Below are 23,805 nucleotides of genomic sequence, written 5' to 3' on the forward strand. Positions count from 1 at the left end.
TGTATCCATGCCTCTGGTCCTATTTTGTTTTTCAGTTTATTTTGTTCATTAGATCCCACATATTAGTGAGTTCATATGGTATTTGTCTTTCTCTGACTTGCTCATTTCACTTAGCATAAAATCTTTCTTTTTTATTAGTACTCATACATTCTGATAACTCAAAAAATAATAGAATCCATTTACATTTTTTAAAACTGAACACTATAACTTAATAATGGATCTCCTGGATCCTAGGTCAATGGTCAACTGCTGAGCCACGCCCAGCCAGGCGACAGTTAAATCTTAATTCCAGGTGGAAATGGTCTGAAATATTAAAACCTTATCTAGTGAGCTCTTTCTCCAGTTCACCCGTCTTCTTCAATCCTTCACGCAGGCGAGACTCCAGAGAGAATTTTAACTCAACCCACTTCATTACCTGTTTCTTTTCATGCTGAATCTGTGAAAAACATTTTTAAAGAAAATTATTTTTAAAAATCTAGACACTCTTCTTTCTTAAAAATATTTCTCATGAGTTCATGAATAATATGTGTATTATTCGTTTATAAAACGTAGTAGACTGGTTTATAAACTAGGACAGGTTTATAAAATCTAGTTTATAAACCTGGTGCCAATAAGGACAGATTTGAAAAATAATGACCTCTTACAGCAGCTTAAGTTGACTTTACATTTTCACCACTTTTTGTCTGGAATTTAAATTGCCAAAATTTGTTAAAACAAATGTTTTGACATATAAAACACTAAGTGTTAAAAAAAAAATCTTTAAGAGAATGGCTATATTGACATTTTAGTTTCTAAAGCTGTCCTAGAAACACTTTCATTAATAATTCAACATATTCCAGGTTCTATTAAATCAAATCTTACTAAGATAATCTTTGAGAAACTCCCACGCAAATCTGATTTTAGGATGAGATGCTCTCGTTCTCTGTAAGCTTCTTCCGTAAGTTTCAATCTCTCCTTTTCTGTTAAACACTATTCTCTTTAAAGAAAGTTTGTCTTCTCTGTATTGTATAAAAACATAACTTTTACTTGATCCTTGTATCTTTTTCCATCATCCTGCTCCCCACTTCCACTCAACGCTAGCATTCCTTAACGCAGGCTCACCCTCAGGCTCCTGCTCTCACCACTCCTCTCCTTTTACAGGAGAATCGACTCCAACCCTGTAAATGCCCCAAGCACTTCCTGAGGGTCCTTTAGGCCCTGTGCTGCTTTACTTACCACAGCTACTGGGAACAAGGACCACACCCCCACCCTCTGGGCCTCCAACCCCAATTCATTTCTACATGATGGACAGTCCTCGACTCTTTCTATTCCTTTTTTATTTATTTTTTGTTTGTTTGGAACAAAGTGGTAGCACGTTTGTCTTCACCCTGTTGAATGCCATGAGCTAGAGCTACACTGAAGTTGAGGGGAGATATAACAAGTTTAAGAAACTCAATACCTGGTTTTATAATTTGATGGTCTTTGTTTATATCAACACATTAAGCTAAAGATATGGGCTAGAGACTGTATACTTAGCACATGAAAATAAGTATATAATCAATACAACAGAAATTATGAGGAATTTCTAAAAGATAGAAAGCCGACAGGCTCAAAGCTGATAGACTTGAATTGAAGACACATGCAGAAGAGGAGTGGTCTGAAGAAGGAACTGGGAGAGCTCAGTCAAGCAGCAGATACAGACAGTGGTCACCTAAGACAATCTGTTTTATTTAACCTTTTTTATAGAAAATTTCTAACACAAACAAACGAAGATAGAATATTATATTTACCCTCCATAGGTTCATCACCCAGCTTCACATTTTTCTTTTTTATTACTTTTTATTCTTTTTCTACGTCACTTTTTTTTTTTTTCCCATCAACATGTCTCCCTTCTAATGCCCCCTTCCACCTCCACCCAATCCCCTCACAGCCCTGCAATCACCACCCTGTTGTCCATGTCCATGAGTTCTCTCTAGTTTTCTTTTTCACTCCATCCCTATAGCCCCCTCCAACACCACCAACACCATCAGCAGACAAGTACCATATGATTTCACTCATAGCTGGAATTTAATGAACAAACTGAACTACTAAGCAAAACAGAGACAGACTTACAGATAGAGAGCAGTCTATTCCTTTCTTAAAATTCTCTCAGAGTTCCTTAAATCTCAACACTTCAGACTGGATTCCCTCATCAACATTTCCAGCCCTGACCCCTTTGCTGAGCTCATCTGTACTTCTCTTTCTCCCTTCTAGTTCCTCATAGACAATATCCTCAACCACACACTCATAAACCATGATGTGATATGGGTAACCTATGTAGATAGCTAATCTTGTACATTTTATGTTGATTCTTTTTGGTGTAACTTTGAGTGTACTAGTGTTCTGTTCCGATCTTGGGGGCACTTTTGTTGACCAGCATTCTCTGTCTTGGTTTTCTCTTGTAATGCAAATGTTTTTCACAAGCATCAAATTATCAATTATTTGCCTTTAAAAAATAATAACATAGGTGTATATCTTCATGACTGGATTTGCGTATTTTTCTTAGATGTGAAAACAAAAAACAAAAATAAATTAACTACACTAGCATTGAAAAAAGAGGTTGAAACAATGAATAGTGGTCATCTGGAAATGAAGAACAACATAGCTGAAATAAAGAATACCATGGAAGAATTCAACAGTAGACTAGAAGAATCAGTGAATTATAAGACAAGGTAGAAAAAGACACCCATTCAGAGCAGCAACTGGGGGAAAAAAATTAAAAGCAGGAGGATAGTTTAAGGGAGCTTTGGATAACATGAAAGGTAACAACATCCACTTCATTGGGGTACCAGAAGGAGAAGAACCTGAGCAAGGAATAGAGAACCTCTTTGAAGAAATACTGACAGAAATCTTCCCTGAGCTGGAGAAGAAGAAAAACAAAAAAGTCCAGGAAACACAGAGAGTCCCAATCAAGATGAACCCAAAAAGACCCACACCAAGACACATCATAATCAAAATGGCAAAAGTAAAAGACAAAGAAAGAATCTTAAAGGCTGCAAGAGAGAGACAGAAAGTTACCTACAAGGGAGCTCCCATTAGACTCTGAGCTGACTCTCAATAGAAACACTTCGAGCCAGATGGAAGTGGCATGAAGTATACAAAGTAATGAAAAAAAAGGGACTGAATCCAAGATTACTCTACCCAGCAAGGCTATCATTCAAAATTGCCGGTGAAATTAGGGGCTTCACAGACAAAAAAGGCTAAAGGAATTTAGTACTACCAAACCAGCACTTTAAGAAATGCTAAAGGAACTACTAAAAGAAGAATAAATAGAGAAAGGGAGGAAAAAAGTCATAATGAAAAAATGGCAACAAGTAAGTACCTATCAATAACCTTAAATGTAAACGGCTTAAATGCTCCAATCAAAAGACATAAGGTAGCTGAATGGATAAGAAACCAAGAGCCATATATATACTGTCTACAAGAGACCCACTTCCAAACAAAAGACTCACACTGGATGAAAGTGAAAGGATGAAAAAAAATTTTCTGTGCAAATGGAAATCAAAAAAAGGCTGGAATAGCATTACTCATATCTGACAAAAGAGACAATGAAGGCCATTTAATAATACTAAATGTATAAAAAAACTTCTGGAGGACTTAAAGAGTTGATCAAACAGCAACACAATCACAGTTGGAGACATTAACACCTCACTGATAGATAGATCTTCTAGAGAAAAAAATCAATAAGGAAACAGCAATCCTAAATGACAACCTAGATAAAATGGATTTAATTGATATTTACAGAACATTTCACCCCAAAGCTGCAGGATATACACTCTTCTCAAGTGCACATGGGACGTTCTCAAAGACAGACGACATGTTAGGACACAAACTAAGTCTCTACAAATTCAAGAGGACTGAAATCATATCAAGCATCTTCTCAGATCACAGGGCATGAAACTAAAGACCAACAATAAAAACACCCAAAACATTCAAACACATTCAGATACCGTATGTCTCACTTACATGTGGAATCTAAAACAACAAAACAAACAAAATAGAAACACACCCCATAGCTACAGAGAAAAAACTCATCTTTGCCAGAGACTAGTGAGTTGAGGAGACGAATGATATAGAAGAACATGAATAAGTGAACCTTGCAGTTATAACATATGTGAGCCACTCAGATGTACTGTACAGTACAGGGAATGTGTCAGTATCGTAGTAACTTTGCATGGAGATAGATAGTGACTAGACTTATTACGGTGATCACATCCTAAAGTATGTAAATGTCAAACCACCATGCTGTACACCTGAAAGTTATATAATGTGGGCCAACTATACTTTTAACAAGAAATGTCAAAGGAAAGGAGAAACGCATAAAGAAAAGCAGTTCTTCCAGCCTTTACACACTGTCATGGGAGAATATGATGCCTCGGAGCGCTCACTAAGTAGCTGGCCAGGAAAAGACAAATTAACACTGACGACCACGCAGCTGAAAAGGGACAACTGGGATCCTGATGACATCATGGAATCACCAAAACAATCCTGCTGCCAAACGTGTAATCTCCATAGATGTTCCTCCTGCTTAACATCACCCTTCTGCCCCTTTACGTGGCAAACTTCTTCGCGTTCTGCATGCTTTCTTTACATCCCACTTACAATTTTTATTTTTTAATTATAAATCTTCTTTTGAATTTATTTGAGAGAGAGAAAGGAAGGGAGAAACAGAAAGAAACAGTGATTTGTTGTCCTACTTATTTATGCATTCATTGGTTGATTCTGGTATTTGCCCTGACCAGGATCAAACCCACAACTTTGGCATTTGGGGACAACGCTTTAACCAACTGACCTACCTGGCCAAGGTCTCACACACATTTTTAAAACTTAATTCTCACCATGGATTTAAAGTGTCTGGCACATACTACACAGCAATACAACAGAATAAACAACAATTATAACCTCCTAGTGTGCTCTGGCACCTAGTAAGCACTGAATAAAGTATAGTAAACAGTAAAAATGACAATAATGATAACAAGCTCTTGGAGGACAAGGACTGGGTTTTTAAAATGTTTGAATTCTAGCCCAGCTGGTGTGGCCTAGTGGTTTAGCATCTACCTAGGAACCAGGAGGTCACAGTTTGATTCCTGGTCAGGGTACATGCCCAGGTTGCTGGCTCTATCCCCAGGTCATGCAGGAGGGAGGGGATCAATAACTCTCATCACTGATATTTCTCTCTCTCCCTCTCCTTTCCTCTCCCTGAACTCAATAAAAACATATTTAAAAATTAATTAATTAAATGTTTGAATTCTGCAACATCAGAATAATACTTAGTACCTAAAAGGCACCTGAGAATTAAATAGCAAACCATTAAGCTGACAAATGAATAACTGAATATTGAAATTCTCTTTGAAAATTCTGTTTAAAAAAAACCACAGAAATAAACCAGGCACAGCTCTCTGATATTATGAGCACCTTCAAGGTCAAACTCTATTTCATCTTTGTGTTTCTTATAATATGCAAAACTAACCTTCACAAGTTCTTTGATAAAGGTCTACTAAGTCAAAGGCGTCCTCATACAGTTCAGGTTGCACAATGAACTCACTGCCATAGCTGGGTAGCACACTGGCATTTTTGTTATTGTGAAACTTTTTTCTACTTTTATTATAATTTGTTGAGTCCCAAGTTGAGCTATTTGAATATTTATTATGATTATCTTTTGACCAAGATTATGCTTATGCTTATGCTTATGCTTATGATTATGCTTTGGCAACAGAGCATCTGGTTCTAAGGAAATTACAGTGTCATGACAATTATCCAACAAGCAGAAGGATCGTCTTGTTCTAATGAAGTCAACGTGCCTCATTCTGTTTTGACTTCTGAGGAATGAAGTTGATCATAGTGAAACCATGTTGGTATAATATGTAAAATAACCTCTGCTTCTCAACTGGCATTGCCTCTCTGACTTCTGTACTATTGGTAGATATTTTTAAAAAGCAGTCTCATGGGGACTGTTGCACACTAGCTAAGTGTCGTAGTTCTTATCATTAGCCATTGGTTTCTGGTTCCAGGAAAGTATTGTTCAGTTCCTAGTTTTAGTGACTTTTTAGTGAGGCAAATCACTATGTAATAACAAGTATTCATTTACTTAGTGTAATCCATTTGCTGTAAAAACTGCACAAAAGATCCATTTTTTTAACAAATCCAATTTGTTATAATGCAATTATAGAGGAAACATACTACATCCCAGCCTAAAATCTTTTTTCTTTTTTACACAAAGATATCATATGGGATTTTAGGGGTCATGACTAAATAAAAGAACTGTTTTTCAAACAATATTGCCCCAGATTTTAAATCACCTACAATTAACTTTGAAAATAATATTGAATACTATTCTATTAAGAAAGAAATTAAGGAAAACTATACATGTAACTTACACATTGTGTTTTTTTTAACTGCTCTTTCTTTATCAAAACTTCCTTACTCTTACTTTATCTATGGTGGTACCACCTAGAGTAATTCACTAACAGAAGTCTTACCAAGATCGCTCCTTTCAGAAGATTTTACAGATCGCCGTTCTTCTCCATATTCAGAACTTAGTTGTTGATTGCTGTGTATAAAAAATAGTGATAAATAATATTACTGCATTAATACTAATAGGAAAGTATTTTCCAAATATAGTACATTATTAGAATATTTTGGTAATATCAGAGCTAATATCAAAACTTTAATTATACCATACACTTCAAATTTGTAAGTTCTACAAACTTTTTATTAAGCACATCACTTAAAAGAAAGTACCATGAAACAGTCATGATTTGAGGGCAATATATTTCAGTGAATTAATTAGTGTTAGCTTGACATAATGGCAAGTGTCTTCAACTCAGACATCATAGTTATATAACCATCAGCTATTTGTTCTCAAACAAGTCACTTTTCATTGGCTCAAAGTCCTCCTCTACAAAACACAAATCATACTGCCTTATTTTAGAAGGCTGTTAGGACTATTAAATGAAATAATACAGCAAAAAGAGATGTTCATAGAGACATCTTTCCTTTGTAAGGCAAAGGAAAAAATCTGTTCATGAACTTTATTTGTTGAAACTATTTTGGAATCCCAAATAAACACCAATGTGGGTTTTTCATAGTTTCTAACATTCAAATATTGCAGTTTTTAGAAAATGTTATTAATTTTGGTTATTAACTAGTATATAACTTGCAACTAAATTTATTTACAAATATATTACCTCATGAAGTCAGATAACAAACTAAAAGAAGTCAGGATCTGGTCTTGACTCCCACTCTCCCTTCTCTACCTACTCAAACTGTGATAAAGCAGATCTTTATGAGAATGATGTGTAATCTCCCTGTCCACCCCCATTTAGCTTGGGAGTTAGAATCCTACTTGTAACTCATGGATATTGATGAGGCATGGATGGGCCTTAGCAAGTCTCATGCCCAATAACCTACTTTTGATTCAGAGCTTTCTGTTGACTGACTTCCATGTGAGTTATAATTTAAAATATTTTGAAGCCTGAAATAAATTCAAGTCACTTGGGAAAGTGTCATTATTAGGGCAAAGATATCACTTGAGGGGACAACTGTAATTATGGAATCTCAGGCAAGTTGGTGCCTACTATTCTGGGAAAGGTGATATGGGACCTTCTACTACACAAACAAAGATGCCCTACAGGATATAAAGTGACCTTGGGGTACAGATCTGGTAACAAAGGAGAAAGGAAAGTTTGGTCTTTTCCTGCAGCATTATTTGAACCTCTCTGACAGCTTAGAATGGTTCCAGCTAACACCTGCTACCAGGAAAAAACAAACAAGAAGCTCAAAGGGTAATGGGGTAACTCGTCAGTGAAGGTCTGGGCTAAGATGTGAGCTCCACATTGGTTTTTCAGTGTCAGAGGAAGGCTATGGGTAACTAGAGCTAGGAGGCCAAGCTGCCAGAACATGGTGCTGGTAACTAGAACAGTGGCTGAGCATATAAGCATATGTATGTAAACTAAAAAGTGCTATAACTTTCAAGTCTAAGGGTGAATCAACATGAACTCTCAGGAATCTGGATCAGCAAGGGCAACCTGGGAGCAAAGATCAATTTTGACTTAGGACCTGTTTCAATAGCAACTCTGCAGCAATAGAACCAATGGAAACAACAGAGAGATCAGAATGTCCTTTTCACATCTCCATCTGACTTGTGAAAGAAGACTGTCTCCCTTGGACTTAGGGAATCCTTTAGGTTCCTACAAAATTCAAGGGGGAGAGTATAGGAGATAGCCCCCAACAAATACACATTTTTCTGCTAATGTGAACACTTCAAGAACCCAAGTAATTAGTTAGAAAAATCAGAGATGAGACTTTGTAACCCCATGCATAGAAGTTCCACTTGGAATGAAATGGACGTTAGGATCCCTACTGATAAAGATCTTAAACGTCCTGGAATAAAGAATCTGGCCCATTGCTATTTCTAACTAGTCTAGCCTTTTGCTTGATTTCTGGCTGATGACATAGACTAACTCACTGCCATTCCCAAACTGCTTTAAATCTCACCTGTTACATGAAAAGTTAACAGTGAAATTACTTTAAACCTGTTTCCTGTTAACTAGCATTTTAAAGTAAACATTTACAAGATAAAACCACTAGATAATCTTACACACAATCACCCTTGAAGGATGTATTACTATCCTCCTTGTCATATCCAGAAACATATTTGGAAATGCTAAGAAACGTTCCCAAGGTTACACACCTGGCAAGCAGGAAAGCTGGGCATTAAGCCCCGTTTTGTGTGAATTGAAGGCACTTGTCTCTTATCACTCACATATGACTTGCCTTCATTAAAGGAAGTGTTAATTCAATTAAAGTTATCTTTCTCCTTCTACCCATACCAATAAAAACTAAAAACATCAAAATATACTAGAAATGAAAGAGAATAATAACTATGAGCCCAGGCTATCTGGTAGCAGTTTTCACAGTCACGTAGGGAAAACCTAATTATATCAGTGTTCGTCAAACAAAGTAATTTAAAGCAAAGGATCATCCAACAGACCAAATCAACTTGTATTCATATTTAACATGCACCTTTTAAGGAAAACTATATACAAAATAAAGGTTAAAAAAACCGTAAAAGAGATTAAGTCCACTATTGTATCATCAAGTAAACTAACAGTGAAGAGTCCATAAAATATAAAATTAATAAAACTAATATGAAACCCCTCTAGCTAATATAAAATAACATGATGAAAATTAAAATCAATCAAAATTATAAATAAATATGAATTCTCCAGTATACTGCTCTTCTAGTTGCCCAGTCAGAATAATTGCTTTTCTACCTAACTGATGATATGTTCATATTTTTTACTATATAATTATAAGTTAATCTTCTTGTTAATTTAATCTCTCAGACTTGAATGATTGTTACCACTCTAGATCAATACTAAGATTAAAAAAAAAAAGAAGAAGCACACTCTCCCTCTTGGGAGCACTCCTGAGCCTTTCCCTTGCCCCTCTTCACCCTCTTAGGCTTCCATCTCCTAAACTCTAAGAGACCTCATCAGACTTGCAACCAGGGGAGCAGTGGGCAGTGGAAGCTCATCCTGGGCTAGCCCTCTGAACCTGTCTCCAAGGCCCCTTTTCTCTGAGTTTACACTGAGCCAAAGCAGCTCCACCTAGGATCTCTCCTGTTGCTGCTTCTATCCTAAGCCCTTCCTTATTTCACTGTCCCCAGCTTTAATAAATGTGCTCTCCAAATACAAACTAAAAAGGAAGAACAAGCTATTGTACCTTTCTATCTGGTCAACTTTTGCACCTCTAGTTACCAACAGCTCCACACCATCTTCTGTTTATTTTCATATTTAGCAAGTGCAAGTGGTGTGCGGCCATCCTGTAAAACAGCAAAAACAATTTATGATTTATAAAATTACATATATCCAAACTGAATATTAAAACTTATAAAAGATCCTCTGAACTTAAACATGTAATATAGAAAGTAAAGAAAAAGGAGCTGCTTTCCTCTCACCCCCGTGCAGTCACTGACTGTTAGAATGCCCTCCACTCCCTTTTCAAGAGGTTAACTTCAACATCATTCTCCAGATCCCACTTCAGATGTTTACAGTCCTGATTCCAAGACTCTTTGTTCCTATCACAGTACCTATCGTGACATGCTGTCCTCCCTTTACTGCCTGGGGACTGCGGCTTCCTCATCCCACTTCCACTCACCCAGCTCCCCCTGCTGGGTACTAGGTCTCCCCCTCCCACTCATGCTCAGCAGCACCCATTTCCTAAGCCTCTGCCAGCATAGCAGCCAGTCTCCACCATCACTTCACTCCCCTAGGCCTTCAGTCCTCTGGGCTCCGAGCCTCCCACCCACTCCCAGGCTCTAACAGGAAGTTGTCCTCCTGGGGTAGAAGGGTAGCTGGGAGACAGAGCTTTGCCCCTTCCGTGGGCACTACATTTCTCCAGCCCTCCCTGACTGGGCTTTGGAGTTGTTGCCATGGTGACGGCCTGATAATACTGTGTTCAGTGCATGTGTGTAAGAAAGAAAATGCTTGCAACTAAAGTAAAAACGTGTATTTCAAATACTTTGTAAATAAAGTTATTTGATCTATACCTTATTTCTTGCTTCAGTATCTGCATCGTGGAAAAGCAGCTTTTCCACCAGAGCTTTACTGGGACCAAGGGCAGCATAGTGGAGAGCAGTGTAGCCATGGTTGTCCATTATATTTGGATTAGCACCATGGTCTAGCAGAATAGCTGCACATTCTTCTTGCTGGCATTGTACGGCCTGTCAATATTATGCCTAGAAATAGATTATAAATTCTAGGAATTCAACGTAAACGTTCCACAAGTTTCACCAATGACTTATAGTTAAATGAGAGAAATTTTTATTCTAAGTGATTACATCAAATCCATCGCATGTTAACATAGTTGGCTAGTACCTACCTGAATCAGAGCCGTCCTGTTTTCAACGTCACCGAGGTCCAACAGGCATTGTCTGTCTGTTAGGAGAGTCACCACTTTGGGATGGCCATTGACACAGGCCACATGTAGAGCAGTCCTATGAAAGTGAGAGGACTCTTTAGGAACTTAGAGTGCACTATCTCAATATACACAGTTATTCATGTAATTGTAAACATTTGTCCCTACACTTTCAATACAAACCTTTTTTTTTCTGGGACAGTACAATATTTACTAGTTCTTGTTATGTACATTAATGAAGCAGCAGCCTATCTGAACAGAGGATGACCTGGGAATTCAGCTCAGCTTGAGTCTGATCCTGTTTTAACTGTCACTTGTTAGCTATCACTTGACCTTTCTGTGCCTCAATTTCCTCATCAACAAAATGGGGATAAAAATAGTAGTTATCTCACAGGACACCAGTTTGCTTCAATGAGAATCTATGCAAACCATTTACAACAGTTCCTAGCACCAAAAAACAGCTCAATAATTGTTAGATAATATTAGTATCACTATTACTATTACTACGACTTTACAAAGACAACATTTCAATTAAGTAAAGTGGTATCATTATACCTACTTTGCAGGCGTGTTTTAAGGATCAGAAAGAATACTGAGTATTTCAATGATTCTAAGATGCTTATTCTCTCACTTTTTCACATCTCCAACATTGGAATCCAATTTTTAATTCAGAATGTCTTACAACTATAGTTGGCAGAATTGTTTAAAAAAACTCTTATTGATACATAAAATACTGGCATCATACCGTCCAGGGCGCCTTTCACTGAGTGAACAATGGTCAATACAACAGACCTGTTGCACTTCTGTTCAAATGGTTGGCATTTAAATAAGTTTTAGTTCTTAAAAGCCTTATGGGGGAAAGAGAACCAAAAGAACAAAACAAGAATTTTTTAAAGTAATTCTTACTTTGATTTTCAAGAAAATTTAAGCCAAAGGAAACTCAGGATTTAAATGAAAAGAATGGCTCATTTTGTTCAATATTTAGATTTATAGATTGTATGGAAAGCAAATATTCCCAATGATCAATATTAGTGTTTAACACTATTATCATTTTCAAAAGGGCAGGTAAAGGTCATCTTTTACAATTTACTACCTTCAGAAATACTTTTGCTTGAAAGGAAGGAGAATAAGCTTCAACTGTGATTAGGTCCTAATACTTCAATTTTGAATTTCTCATTTTGCTCATATTGGGCAACATGAAGATTTTAAGGATGAAAGGGGCCTGAGAGAGAGATTGAAAACGTCCTGAGTAGAATATGTCCGCTGCATAATAGGCATTCAGGTTATATTTCATGTACAAATGGATTGAAAAAATGGATAAACATAGTGGGAGAGTTCAAAGAAAAGTTTAAAGAAAACTTTTATAAAGTAAAATGATACTTCTGCAATAGTAATAATCACTGATATTTGCTTTTTTTAAAGAAATAAGCCAGTTAGAGAAAAACAAGTATCACATGATATCACTTATATGTGGAATCTAATGAACAAAAATGAACTGATGAACAAAATAGGTCGAGAGGTATGGATGCATGAAATAGAATAACAGATCTCGGGGGTGAGGGGGTGGGACAGGAAGAGATTAACCAAAGGACATACATGCATATGTGCAGAACCCATGCACACAGACAATAGTATGGGGAAGGCCTTGGGTGGGGAGGGGGTTGGGTGGGTCAAAAAGAAAGAAAATGGAAGACATCTGTAATACTGTCAACAACAACAAAAATTTTAACTTTTCTTAAAATTTATTTTTTTGTTTCTTTTTAATTGGTTTTAGAGAGAGAGGAAGGGACAGGGAGGAGAGAGAAACATCCATTGGTTACCTCTTATAGGCACCCTGACCAGGGATTGAACCTGAAACCTGGATATGTGCCCTGACTGGGAATACCACCAGCGACCTTTCAGTGTATGGGAGGGGTACGTGGACAAAGCTCCAACCAACTGAGCCACACTGGTCAGGGCATAATTTTTTATCTTTTATTTTCAGAAAGACACAACTAAAATAATTAATCTATAATCATTTACATAGTATATGTACTAAAGCTATATAAAGTAAAAAATATGTATGTACGATTATATACATACACTCTACAGGCACAGATAAAAAATAGCCCAAGTGCCCATCAGTAGATGAGTGGATAAAAAAGCTTGTGGGACATTTACACCATGGAATACTACGCAGCTATAAAAATAAAGGATCTCTTACCCTTACCCTTTGTGACAGCATGGAGGGACCTGGAGAGTATTATGCTAAGCGAAATGGGGCAGAAAAAGACAAACAGCGTATGATATCACTCATACATGGGATCTAATGAACAAAACAAACTGACAAAATAGGACCAGAGGCATGGATACATGGAACAGATAGATGGATCTCGGGGTGAGGAGGAGGGAACTGGGAGAGATTAGCCAAAGAATTTATATGCATATATGGATAGCCCATGGCCACAGACAACAATGTGGTGAAGGCTGAAGGGGGCTGAGTGGAGGGGCACTAAATGGGGAGAAATGGGGGACATATAGTGTCAACAATTTTAAAAAAAGATGTCTTTTACTTCTGAAGAGGCTAAAAGTTGTCAAAAGGTACCAATCCTCAAAAAATTTTCAGGAAAAAACAAAATAGAAAGTGAGAAATAATTTTATCTGTGCAAGATTCATATTATTGCTCTTCCCTAGGATGATTTCATTCATAATAATATCTACTAGAATTTCTGTACATGTTCATTGTAGAAACCAGATTTTAAAAAATATATTCATTTATAATGCTCAGAAATAAATTTTATTACACTTTGCACATATTTTCAGCTAACATAAAATGATAGTCTGCTTGTGTGTATGTATAATCAAATTGATATTTTCTTAATACACTGCTATTTTAAGCAGTGCTGAAAAAAACAAATTGTATGTAATTTATCTAATTATTACATAAAGATATGTTAGTATAAATAGAATTGGTGGTATAGGATATATTTTTTTTCAGTGTGGTACTCAGCACCAAACTGCCTATTTCAAAAGTCAAAAGCAACTTAAAGCAGCAGTATAAGGACGGTCCCTGGTCATCTTCACAAACTTTGTGGATGGAAAACATTATTTTACTCCTCTTTTAACATAAATTCCTTTTTTTAGCAGGGGCACTAAATACTTTTTCTTTTGTTCATTGGTCACTTGTACATAAGCAAAAAGGCCTTTGTCCACTTTCAAATTCGTTTTTTCTTGTTGATTTCAAGACTTCTCTGTAAAATGAACATACATTTTTTCGCTGATACACAGACGTTGTAAATATTTTGCAAGTACATTTTCTTCTATTTTGCTAATATTTTCTGATAGACAGAGGGTTTGCATTTTTTATATTGCTCAAGCAACCTCCAGAAATCTTGCTTTTGAAGGCTTTGCCACCAACAACAAAAATGTATAAATGGGCATTTGTGTTTTCTTCTGGTACTTTTCTCATTTTGTGTATTTAAAAAATTCAATCTTGAATTTACTTGGAAGAGATAATAACCTATTCGTTTTCTCCAAATACTTAACATGTATTTATCCACCCTTTGTACTTGACCTTTTCCTACAAACATGAAATGTCACCAGTAGCAAGATCTAAAGTCTTACATATATTTGGGTGTTTGGGCATTTTCCCTTCTGTCCCAATCATTTATCTGTCTTTTCAGCTACTAGTAAGCAAACAGTTTGTGGACATTTATAGCACATGTTGATATCTAGAAGGGTAAACCTTTGTCTGCTACACAAATTTTTTCTCAATTTCATGACAATAATGAAAGATAACCAACGTAACTCAAACATTTTCAAACCATACTTATTTGGTTTGTAAAATTGATAAACACAGGAAGAGCACACATTTTGAGAAACTGAGTCTTCCTATTGAAGGGCAGCGCCATCCTCCCACCTGAAAGTGCCTTCTGAGGTCCCTCAGTAAGGAACGTAGGTGTGCCCCGAGATAAAACGGTTATTGGATTTCATCTAAAGAACTTTTAGCTCAGAAGTTGCTCTATCATGGGAATAAAGTGTGAACATCAATATAAAATGCTGTATACACTTAATTTCGTTTCCATTATTGATATGTAGTTAAATCACTTAAAAACTGTCAGTAGAGTGTGTGTAGGAGGAGTTATGAGCGGGTCCTTGTGTTTGTGTCTGTGCTGCTCACGGAGTGGCCCGAGCGCTGGGCCCGGCGGGTCCCCCGGGAGGCGCTGCGGCTCCGCGGGAGGCGGGACAGCGGGCGGGGCAGGCGGCCTGCGCTCCCCCCGCTGAGCTGGGCAGAAGCGGCTCCTCCCGGGCCCACCCCGCCTCCTCCTGGGGGACCCCGGCCCCAGCCTCTCATTCCCTGTTACCTGCTCATCCCGTCTCTGTCATCCAAGCCACTTGTCCTGAAAAACAGAGCTTGCTTCACTCTCCACACGCTGCCGGCCCTGGCAGCTCTGTGGATCGCTCCCATGTCTCTGTCTGGAGAGCCGGGCCTTCCGCCTCCAAAGACGCCCCCCCTCTGGCGGGGTGGGGTGGGGGTGGGGGGTGGCCCAAAGGGACCAGGGGGACCGCCTCCAAAAACCAAACATCATTACTGCAGAGGCTACGGGCTTCAGAGAAGCCGCACCCCCCCCCCCTCCGCTTTCGTGCCTCCCGGGCCCAATACTCACTCCCTCCAGCAGCCCGCCGCCGCGACGTTCAAGGAGAGCCGTTTGGCAGTTTGAGGACTTAGAATCCCTACGCCCAGAATCACAGTAACCAAGCAATGCCGCTGCCATCACTGCGCATGCGCACAGAGACCTACAGCCAAGGGTACCCAGGGCGCATGCGCGAGGCCCAAGTGTTTCAAATCTCCGCATTTCCCTGGCAGGCGTGTCCAGGTGGTTAGAGCTTAGGCAGAGTACCAGAGTCGCGGGTTCCATTCCCTGCCAAGGGCACTTACCTAGGTTGCAGGTTTGATTCCTGGCTCCGGCTGGGGCGCCTGTGGGAGGTAACCAATCGATGTCTCTCTCGCAGGAATGTTTCTCTCCACCCCACCCCCCTTCCGTTAAAAAAAACTTTGCCCAGGACCGGGGTTAGGGGTGGTGTGGAACTTAAGGATGCTCAAGGTCTCCTCCCCCAGAAAACTCCCCTTAAAAAAAAACTCAATCTCCTTGTGCCTTAGTTTATTTTTCTTCCACATCCCTCTGGGCCCCAACCAACCTCCAGGGAATTAAGCGGATGCACAGAAAGACGTTTTCGTGGTTTCAGAGATTGTGGTGTCTGCAAGTGCAAATTTATGAGAAACCAGTGTATGTTCTTCAGATGAAATGAAAGCAAGTTTCCTATGCTGCTCAACCCTCCCCACCTGGCCCATCTCTTACATTTACATTTTTTATTCTGCCCTAATTTTGGAACATGGAGTTAACATTTAAGAACTTTTTGAAAAATGGCTATTTACATGTCAAAAACCACTTTTTCTCACCTAGTTTAAGTGTCACTTTACTGTGCATTAAATCCTCAGGTTTTTTGTTTTGGGGTTTTGTGTTTTAATCCACTGAAGGATCTGCTTTTTTTGCATCAGTACTGCACTATTTTAACTTCTTTATAAAACATTTTACTAGTTACAGTTCCAAAGTTCCCCCTACTTATTTGTTTTCCGTCTTCTGGCAATGTTTACCTCAAAATTATTTGGGACGAATTTTTAATGTGTTCCAAGTTTTTTTAAAAAATCTTAAGAGAATTAATTTTAACTGGCAATCTCTGAAGTCAGTGTATCTAGATACATATTACGTCTCTCAATTTCCTTTCTTATTTATATGTTCCTCTTAGCTTTTGGTAGTTTTTAAAAATAAATTTTTAAAAATATTTATTGAGGAAAGGGACAGAAACATCTATTCGTTGTTCCACTTATGCATTCATTGGTTGCTTCTTGTATGTTCCCTGACTGGGGATAGAACCTACAACCTTGGCATATCTGGAGGATGCGCTAACCAACTGAGCTACCATGCCAGGGTGGTAGTTTTATTTATTTTTATTTATTTTTATTTGTTGACACTATTATAGATGTGGTAATTTTTTTCCTTATGTAAATCCTGCCCACTTCTAGACATATCAGGGATTTTTCATTTTTTATTGATGGTATATTTTCCCATGATAATTTATAAGTGATTATTGTTTTGATGCCTGTGTATATGACAACCAGACTGAAAGTTTTTTAAGTTAAAATTTTGTAAATGGTAAAGGAGTTGACAGTTTATGGCAGGTTCGCAGGAAAGGCAAACTGCACAATAAAGTTTCACCAGAAAGATGTAATACTTAGGAATGTTATGATGCAGATGAAAAAACAAAAGTAAAATGCAAGCAAGAGGGGTTGTTTTTATTGAAGGGTTAAGAAAATTGCTTAAAAAAATTAACAACATAAAATATAGCTATTTTTTCTTCAAATCACATTAGCCAAACTTTTCAATAATCTGCTTACTGACCTTGTGAAATCTTATCATCTTTACCATTATGGAGTCTTTTGTGCTCCACACACGTTCCATATTCTTTAAGATTTACAAACTTAAAGTTTAAATACTCATTTCCCCTTGCTTCCATCTTTCTCTATCAGAAACTCCTATCTTTCCTTCTTTATTCCATTTCTTAAGAAGGCAAAATATGTTGACTCCATACTCCATAGAAACTGGTATAAACACGTGAGTACATACAGAAACTCCTTTTAATGTAGTTCTTGATCCAACAATTTCAATTGGACTATATCTGGTGTTGTGGGTGAAACACAAAGGAGCAGGCCCACAACAGCTAATCCAAAACCAGCTAACTCGGAACTCACCAGATTCCTATTACATTTGCTAATGATTTCAAGAACTAACCAAAATGAAAAGTAACAGAAACAAACACTGCAGAAAATGCACCAGAAAAATTTGAAAGTTTGTCAACTATATTTTACAGCAAGACAAATTAGTAGATATTAATTCAGGCAGTTATTCTTCAGAGGCCATTATTATCATTTTATTCTTTGTTGGTTGAAGAGTTTCCAAAATTGTTTGGAAATAGCAACTCAGAAGCTGAGTTCCTGGACCTTCAGCAAAAATTGCTGCTGGAGAGTGATGGGGTGGGACGAATGCCTTCATTGGTAAAAGAACAATTAACATAACAAAAATTTATCAGGCCGACTCAGCTCTAGACTAACTGGTTTTGGTGTGTGTGAATGGTTTCAAATGTGATCACCAAGCATCTGCCTCCTTCAACAGCCCAACTAGAAAATTATCTACTGTACCCTACTTGTCTCCTCAGATTTACAGTAAAGTCTCTCTGTACTGACATCTGAAGAGAAGACACTGACATTTCCTGATGCAGCCTACAATGAGGATCAAAGACATTACCAGGCTGCAGAGAGGTAGGAACCACACACCAGGACTCCAGGTCAGGTGTAGAGATTTGGTTGACTCTAGTGTTTTTGTATGGACCAGAGATACTCAAAGAGCGTATGTTAGGCCAACTCTGAGCTTCTGTGTTTCCTTGGTCAAATGCTAGCTATCTGAATCACAAGTTGCTTACAAGCAATTGGAATTTAAAATTTCCCATTCCCAGATTTCTGTGGAAACTAGGTTTGGATCCAGAGCAGATGCCCTGTAGAAAGTTGTTGCTTAGAACTCTCTCTCATGCCTATCTAAGACTCAAATAATACCATGGTTCACTTTTCCTGCACACTCATTTAAGTTAGGCTAATTGAATAAATAATGTGTAGAGTAACATTTGTTTTGTGATAAAAAAACAACTGAAAGATGGATACTGTAACAAATCCCTTAGCAAATGTTTTCCAATTCCAGTTCAAAGGCTGTCATTAATGTTTTTTCCTTGTAAGAGTTACCAAGAAACATATGGAACACTTTTCCAAACTGATTCATTTGTTCTCTGGGATGTACAAAACCAAGGCAGGCTTGAAAATGACCTGAACATTGAATGTACTTGTGAGTCAACACACAGATCCATCAGCAGGGTGGAAGTCCTGACTGATGGGGTATGAAGAGGACCTCGGTCCAATAAATGCTAAGCATTGCAGACACAGCAGCAAACCTTAGGAAGCAAGATTTAAACACCTTTAAAATCAACAGGAACATGAATGGCTGCACACTCTAGTAGGGACGAACTTCACAAATTTGCTGGAGGCAACTTATTAAACAAAATAAAAAAAAACCTCTGCAAAGAAAATTGACTCCATATTTACAACATCAGTAAGATTACAAAGCAAAGAAATAAGAAACTGTGACCCTTACTAAGGAAGAAAATAGAAACTGTTTTTCTCCTCCAGATGTTGGATTTATCATGGACTTAAAAGCAGCTATTATGAACATGTTCAAAGAACTAATGGAAATCATGTTTAAAGAATTAATGAAAACTATTATAAAAATGATGCAATGCATGAAGAATCTCAATGAAGATACAGAGTGTATGAAACCAGAGAGAAATGTGGAGATGAAAAACATGACCTGAAAAGTACACTGATTTGAGATGGTAGAAGAAAGAATTCAGTGACCTTTAAGAATCAAAAGAAATTATTCAATCTGAAGAGGAGAGAGAAAACAATGAAGAAAAGTAACAAAGCCCGAGAGACTAGATCAATATCAACTGTTTCAACACATTTGTAAGGGCTATCCCAAAAGGAGAAGAGAAACAATAAAGGACAGATAAGTATATATGAAGGAATAATTGTCAAAAATGTGTAAATCTGCCCTATCCTGGAGTCTCAGTTGGTTGGAGCATCGTCCCATACGCCAAAAAGTTGTGGGTTCAATTCCTGGTCAGGGCACATACCTAGGCTGCAGGTTCAATCCCTGGCTGGGGCGCATACTGGAGGCAACCTATCCATGGTTCTCTCTCCATCAATGTCTCTCTCTCTCTCTCTCTCTCTCTCTCTCTCTCTCTTTGTCTTTCTAAAATCAATAGAAACATATTCTCGGGTGAAGATTAAAATAAACAAAAAACACTTCTCAACTTTCATGAAAAACAATGTACAGATCCAAGAAGCTAAACAAATCCAAGTACAAAAAACACAAGGACATCTACACCCAAACATATCACAGTCCAACTATTAAAAGTCAAGGCTAAGAAAAACATCTTAAAAACAAGAGATCAACAACCTATCAACAAAGGAGACCAAAATTTTGATTTAACAGCTGACTTGTCACCAAAAATAATGGAAGTCAGGATGTATGGGATAACATATTCAAAGTTATTAAAGAAAAACACTGACCAATCACATATTATTCTATAGCCAGCAAAACTATTCTTTCAAAGAGGCAAAACAAAGACATTCCTAGACAAAGACTAAGAACATAAGATTATTTAAAGCAGTACTTATTGTACTGTATTGTTGAGTTGTAACATATACAGATGCTACAAAAGACAATAGCATAAAGAGAAAAAATGAGATACTAGAATAAAGTTAATACATTTTACCATAATTAAATTTATATTATTTTGAAGTATACTGTGGTAAGTTGATGCATATTGTCATCCCTAGAGTGACCACTAAGATGTAACTTAAATAATAGGGGAACACAGGGACTTCTTTAGCTGAGAAAAACAGGAAATGAATAGTGAAATAGCAGATATTAAAAACTATATCAATATTAAATATGAACTACACTCCCAACACAAATAACAGAAGAAATTGCCAGACTGGATTTAAAAAAGCCAAGATCCAGCTGATAAAGGACTCGTATTCATAAAATAGAATTTCTTAAAACACCTAAGACAACCCCCAAAGGGGTTGGGGGTCATATATTGGAATAGATATTTCTCCAAAGATAAACAAATGGCAACTAGAAGAGGAGAGAATGCTCAACATTATGTGTGCTAGAGAAATGTAAATTAAATCCATAATAAGATACTTCTTCATATCTACTAGAATGGCCTTATCAAAAAGACAGACTAAAGGGGGATGAGGGAAGGTAGAGGGGAGATGGTGAGGGAAGGAGACTTGAACTGGGTGGTGAATACACAGTGCAATATACAGATGATGTGCTATAGAACTGTATACCTCAAACCTATATAATTTTATTGGCTAGGGTTACGCCAACACATTCAAATTAAAATAAAAAAGCCCAGCCAGCGTAGCTCAGTCGTTGAGGGTCAACCTATGAACCAGGAAGTCACAGTTCGATTCCTGGTCTGGGCACATGCCTGGGCTGCAGGCTTGATCCCCAGTGGGGGGCAGCCGATCAATGACTCTCATCATTGATGTTTCTATCTCTCTCTCTTTCCTTCTCCCTTCCTCTCTACAATCAATAAAAACATTTTTTTAAAAAAAAAAGACTGTAAGAAATACTATACAGGATGTGGAGCCACTGGAACCCTCAAACACTGGTGGTTGGAATATAATATTATATAGTGACTTTAGAAACAGTTCCTCAGGTCATAAAAGTTACCACGAGTCGTCAATTTTAATCCTAGAAGTCTACCCAAGAGAAATGAAACATGAATCCACACAAAGACATGTATACCCACATACATATACAGACACAAAGAGGGAGAGGGTGGAGGGAGGAGAAGAGAAAAAGGGAGGTGGCAATAAAAAAATTAGGCAAATGAACCCAACTGATGAATCTCTGTCAAGGGTATATGGAAGTTCTTTGTATTATTCTAGTAATATTTCTGTAAGTTTGAAATTACACGGAAATTTAAAATTTTTAAAAGGGGCAAGAATATCATGTGGCAAGTTCCTGCTATCAACATCTTCAATGAAGACCATATACAGCTTAAAAGTTATTACAAAACTGTAGGTAATTTTAATAAAACCACTTCAAGAATATAATTTGGTTAAATATAAAAACCAATACAATGTACTCTAAAATAATTTTTCTATTGAGTGAAATAAATTTGTAAATCCTGTAATGTTCATATTTACAAAATCTGAAAGAAAAGCAAACACAGTTTTCCATTTCTGACACGGTAATTCAAAAGTTCATTTTGAAGGGGACTGAGCTTTTGGTGTAATTTTACTTTGAATACCAAGCATAATTATATAGTTATTCAGAATACTACCGCTCTGAAATAAATTTCATTCGTCAGCATGATAGTAATGTTAAAAACAAAGACCACAAAAATGCAAGCTGCATTTCTAAGAGTTTATAATCATTTAAATTCTGATTGTACCCGTACATTTACAATTCACTACTCTTAAGATTTTTTAAATACCACCTCATATATGGACAATCTGGAGCATAATTAAGTGTATCTTAATGAAGTTTCCACTGATGTATGTAGAAATATGGTTTACCAGCAGCCAAATAGCATCATTTCTTTATCAAAGATCAATGGTGCTATCTAGAAATAAGGACAACTCTTCAACAATTTCATTTTTTCAAAGTAAAAACACTTCCAAGTAGCTAAAGGCACAATTTTATTCACATCTAGTAGCGAAACCGACTATAAAATCATTATTTATGTGCAACTTAATAAGTGATGAACATTTCTCAAACAAGCTGTTTTTTAATCCTGATAGTTCTTTATTTTCTTTAACACAGATGCTATGGATTGCTAATCTGCAATAGGTGTCATCATGAGAATAACCAAAATGAGATAAATGTGACAAAAGGATGACAAAGTGTTTCACACCCTTGAGTGATACCCCATCAAGAATGGGAGAGAAGTGTTGCAAAAGGAGAGTTCTGCAATGCTACTTATATTCTTGCAGTGAAACCAGCAACGTACCCATTTCAAGAAAGTTATCATCTCAATTCCAATTTCTTCCCCTCAAGAACAATTTGAATCTCTTTGGCATCTAAAGTCTCATAGGTCAATAAAGCTTCTGCTAGATTCTTGTGCTCTTTTGCATGAGTCTTCAAAATATGTTTTGCTCGTTCATATGAGTCCTAAAATAGAAAAGCAGATATATAAAGAGGCAAAAAAACTTAGGAGAAGCAAAAACCATAAATGAGAAAAGAAAAAAAAACTTACTCTAAAAAATTTGAAACCTAATCATTTCTATTTATAAAAGATAAAAGCATTTCTACTTATAAAAAAATAAAAGCATTAAAAAATTTATATTGATTTTAGAGAGAGAGAGAGAGAAGAAAAGGAGGGAAACATTGATTTGTTGTTCCACTTATTGATGTACTCATTGATTAATTCTATTTTTTCTTTTTTAATCCTCACACAAGGACATGCTTAGAGAGAGGAAGGGAGAGAGAGAAACATCCATGTGTGAGAGAAATATCGATCAGTTGTGCCCTCCTTATGTGCCCTGACCAAGAATCAAACTCAAAACCTTTTTGGCGCACATGAAGATGCGCAACCAACTGAACCACTCTGGCTGGGCCATTGGTTGACTCTTGTAGGTGCCCTGACCAGGGATTGAACCTGTAACCTTGGCTTATCAGGATGATACACTAACCAACTGAGCTACCCAGCCAGAGCAGATAAAAACATATAAAAACTTGGTTCCCAAAGTTAACTTTTCTGTACTTTCCGAATGTTTAATTTTTAACCTCAAAATGTATCACACAGGAAAATGATTACCTTAGATAAAAAGCTACTTTAAAAAATTAAAGTATACTTTGAACTTATCTGCTTCTTAAATAAGGCCTGTGAACACAGAAATCTATTTCTCTAATCAGTATATATGTTTTAAAAGGAGGAAATTTGCTCCTTTTGCCTCTTGATTTCATCAATTTATTTAATCTGGAACAGCCAGAAAAGATCTCATTCCATTTTTTTACTTGGCTTTACTCGTCAACTTGTGACAACTGTAACAGTATCGTTACAGCTGATCCTTGATTTTCATACGTTTTTCTTTGCAACCCACACTGAATTTGTCACTTAAATCCTTCAATTGTCTTTCCAAAAGTGAGTTTGGACTGAGTTTATTAGGTCATAAGTTAAGAGCACTACTAACAGGTCATT

General features: G+C 37.1%; 2 protein-coding genes across 14 annotated transcripts in view; both read right to left on the reverse strand.

Moving 5' to 3' along the window:
• The window catches only part of LOC308553189 (putative ankyrin repeat domain-containing protein 26-like protein), a 28,976-nt gene extending 13,258 nt beyond the window's left edge, over positions 1 to 15,718 (reverse strand). For 4 of the 13 annotated variants that reach the window (XR_013998203.1, XR_013998204.1, XR_013998205.1 and 1 more), the window contains exons 1-6: positions 15,585 to 15,718; positions 10,903 to 11,017; positions 10,571 to 10,759; positions 9,745 to 9,844; positions 6,498 to 6,568; positions 319 to 436 (exon numbers count right to left, since the gene is read on the reverse strand). Coding sequence is in view for 3 of the 13 variants with exons in the window: in XM_081128922.1 (XP_080985048.1) it covers positions 9,776 to 9,844; positions 10,571 to 10,744; positions 10,903 to 11,017; positions 15,282 to 15,385 (462 nt within the window). In the remaining 10 variants the exon portion in view is untranslated. Of the gene's footprint in view, positions 1 to 318; positions 437 to 6,497; positions 6,569 to 9,744; positions 9,845 to 10,570; positions 10,760 to 10,902; positions 11,018 to 15,281; positions 15,487 to 15,584 lie in introns of all 13 variants that reach the window. The other 9 variants (XR_013998198.1, XR_013998199.1, XR_013998200.1 and 6 more) reach the window with 5 other exon arrangements.
• A 6,079-nt stretch (positions 15,719 to 21,797) lies between these two features.
• YME1L1 (YME1 like 1 ATPase) overlaps positions 21,798 to 23,805 on the reverse strand; it is a 52,577-nt gene continuing 50,569 nt past the window's right edge. Inside the window, exon 19 of the mRNA XM_081157547.1 lies at positions 21,798 to 22,775. Coding sequence (XP_081013673.1) covers positions 22,632 to 22,775 — 144 coding nt within the window. The 3' untranslated portion in view covers positions 21,798 to 22,631. The remainder of the gene's footprint in view (positions 22,776 to 23,805) is intronic.

Source organism: Miniopterus schreibersii, assembly GCF_964146895.1.
Source record: "Miniopterus schreibersii genome assembly, chromosome: 1".
NCBI lineage: Eukaryota > Metazoa > Chordata > Mammalia > Chiroptera > Miniopteridae > Miniopterus > Miniopterus schreibersii.